Below are 2143 nucleotides of genomic sequence, written 5' to 3'. Positions count from 1 at the left end.
GATGTTTGGCGCGGTCATGGCGAGTATCTCAACAAGAAAAAATAAAAGAAAAAAAAAACCAGAGGTGGTTGTCGCATCGAACATGGGTCAGCGCTAGAAGAGTCGGAGAAACGAAACGGACGGCACGGGACGGCACGGGTCCAGGAAGATTATGTGCGCGGGTAAAGGCAAAAGTCGACGACGGGGGAAGGAAAGGAAAGGAAAAAACGGGTGGATGGAGTAATAAGGGTAGGCAGTGTGAAAGGATTGGAGGCAGGGAGGGCGAGATAACGATGGCGTGTTTGTTGGTTGGACGGGCCATGGGGATTGGGGACCCATTTTTGCAATATGGCGGCGGCAGCAAGAGGCGGAGATTTCGGTTCAGTTCTAAGGACAGGGGGCGGACATTATGATCGCTTTGCGGCGGATGGGAAGGGGGTTTGAGGCTGATTGTGCCTGGCGTAGTGGCAGTGGTAGTGGTAGTGGTAGTGTGGATGCAACGTGACAGGGAGAAGCGAGTGCGACGACGCTAGAGGGCGGGTGAAAGGGAACGGAATGGAAATGGACATGTCCATGGCATGGCGGCGATGCATGGGCGTCTTTGCTTGCACGCTTGCCATGGGCTCCATATGCTGACCTGTGAGGGGGGATATGTCTTTTTTTTTTCTCCTTGGAGGCGGCGTCAGTAGGTGTTTGCGTGGGACAGATGGGCGCGGGAGAGTCAGTGTGGGCGTAGCAGTAGCGAGATTCGGTGCTCTGTGCTTGGATGGGCGGCTTGGGCGCGCGCAGGGACGTTGGGAGAGGAGCCGTGGCGTCGGCTTGGCGGCGGCACACGCACACGCTGGTCATGTCCATGTTGGTGTTGACTAGCAGGGCAGCTGTGCCGTGAATAGCATAAACACGTGCCCCCGGCCTATATGTACACGGGACCAAGTGCCATGTCTTTGGATTCTGTAGTCGGGCAGCTTACTTGTACTCTTTGTCCTCGTCGCATGGCCGCGTGTCAGCAGCAACATGATGGCCATGGTGGTCATGGTGGTCATGGTGGTGATAGTCATCACCCGGCATACATAGGCAAATGCACAGACACAGGCACCTGCGCCCTATGCATTTCTGCGCGAGCAAAACGCCCCATGCACACACACGGCCGCGCACACACGCAGAGGCAATAAAGCAAAGGCCGCGGCGTCGTCGCCTTTTTTTTTCCTTCCTTTTCCTTCTTTTCAGTGCGCGTCGGACGAAACCAGGAGGAGAGGTGATTAAAGGAACAAGTAGACAAGGAGCGCGCCGAACAAAGGCAAAATAGATTCTAGTACTAGGCAATAGCTGATGCATTCCTCCAAACACGGCTTTGGGTTTGGGGGAGACGCCAGCAGGCCTTCCCAACTAGGCCCAGGCCGTTGGCTGTAGCGGCAGTCGCTAGCGGCGTCGGCACCGCGTGAAACGGGCCTAATACACAGCGGGGTAAGTGTGCCTGTGGACCGTGCACGCGGAGTCGTGACAACAGTACCTGTGCCTGTACCCATCTACCCATCCATGTTGTAGCTTGTAGGCATCGTGGTAAACATGCTGTAGGGATGCATTAGGTCTGCCCTGGGGTATCCTCTAGGCATGCATCTGCGTGCATGCCACTCCATCTTCTATATTAAGAAAACATGCCTGTGGTCAAATCAGCGGCATCAAACATTGCAAAAATGCAACATGCAAGTTGCAAGGCTGAGCAGAGTCTAAAGAGTACACGTACAAAGGTGAGGCGAAGCAAACATAGTCGATAGCATTACCCACGTCGATTGGGTCGAATACAGCTACCATCTACCAATCGCAAGCTTACTTGCCCCAAACCTACGTACTACAATACCCCCCTCGAAGAAAGAGAAGGGTCTGCGCCAAGACGTTTGTGGATACGAAGACTCACGATAACGGATCTGGTATTTGGACCATGTTTCTGTCTAGGCGAGGCGCAATGCAGGGAAATGTATGTGATGCTGGGCGCAAGCAAGCAAGCATCAATCAATCAATCAATCAATTAATCAATCAATCAGTCAAACCAAGTTGATTGAGGCCCAAGATGGGTTTGTGGCAATTGGTGAAATAAAGGATAAAGCAGTCATGGTGAGGCATTACGTCATTGTGTTCATGTATGGCCATGTGTGGATGCATACGA

At 53.2% G+C, this 2143-nt stretch overlaps 1 protein-coding gene across 1 annotated transcript; it reads right to left on the bottom strand.

The window, feature by feature from the left end:
- Window positions 1-366: 366 nt before the first annotated feature.
- Window positions 367-834, bottom strand: SETTUDRAFT_33384 (uncharacterized protein; the record flags this gene model as incomplete). The annotated part of the gene is made up of 1 exon (XM_008029940.1): window positions 367-834. One exon carries the CDS (start codon window positions 832-834, stop codon window positions 367-369), a length of 468 nt encoding a protein of 155 aa, XP_008028131.1.
- Between the last annotated feature and the right edge of the window lie 1309 nt (window positions 835-2143).

Source organism: Exserohilum turcica, assembly GCF_000359705.1.
Source record: "Exserohilum turcica Et28A unplaced genomic scaffold SETTUscaffold_4, whole genome shotgun sequence".
NCBI classification, from domain to species: domain Eukaryota; kingdom Fungi; phylum Ascomycota; class Dothideomycetes; order Pleosporales; family Pleosporaceae; genus Exserohilum; species Exserohilum turcicum.
Note: the sequence above shows the minus strand (reverse complement) of the source record. Positions and strands in the feature narration are given on the sequence as shown.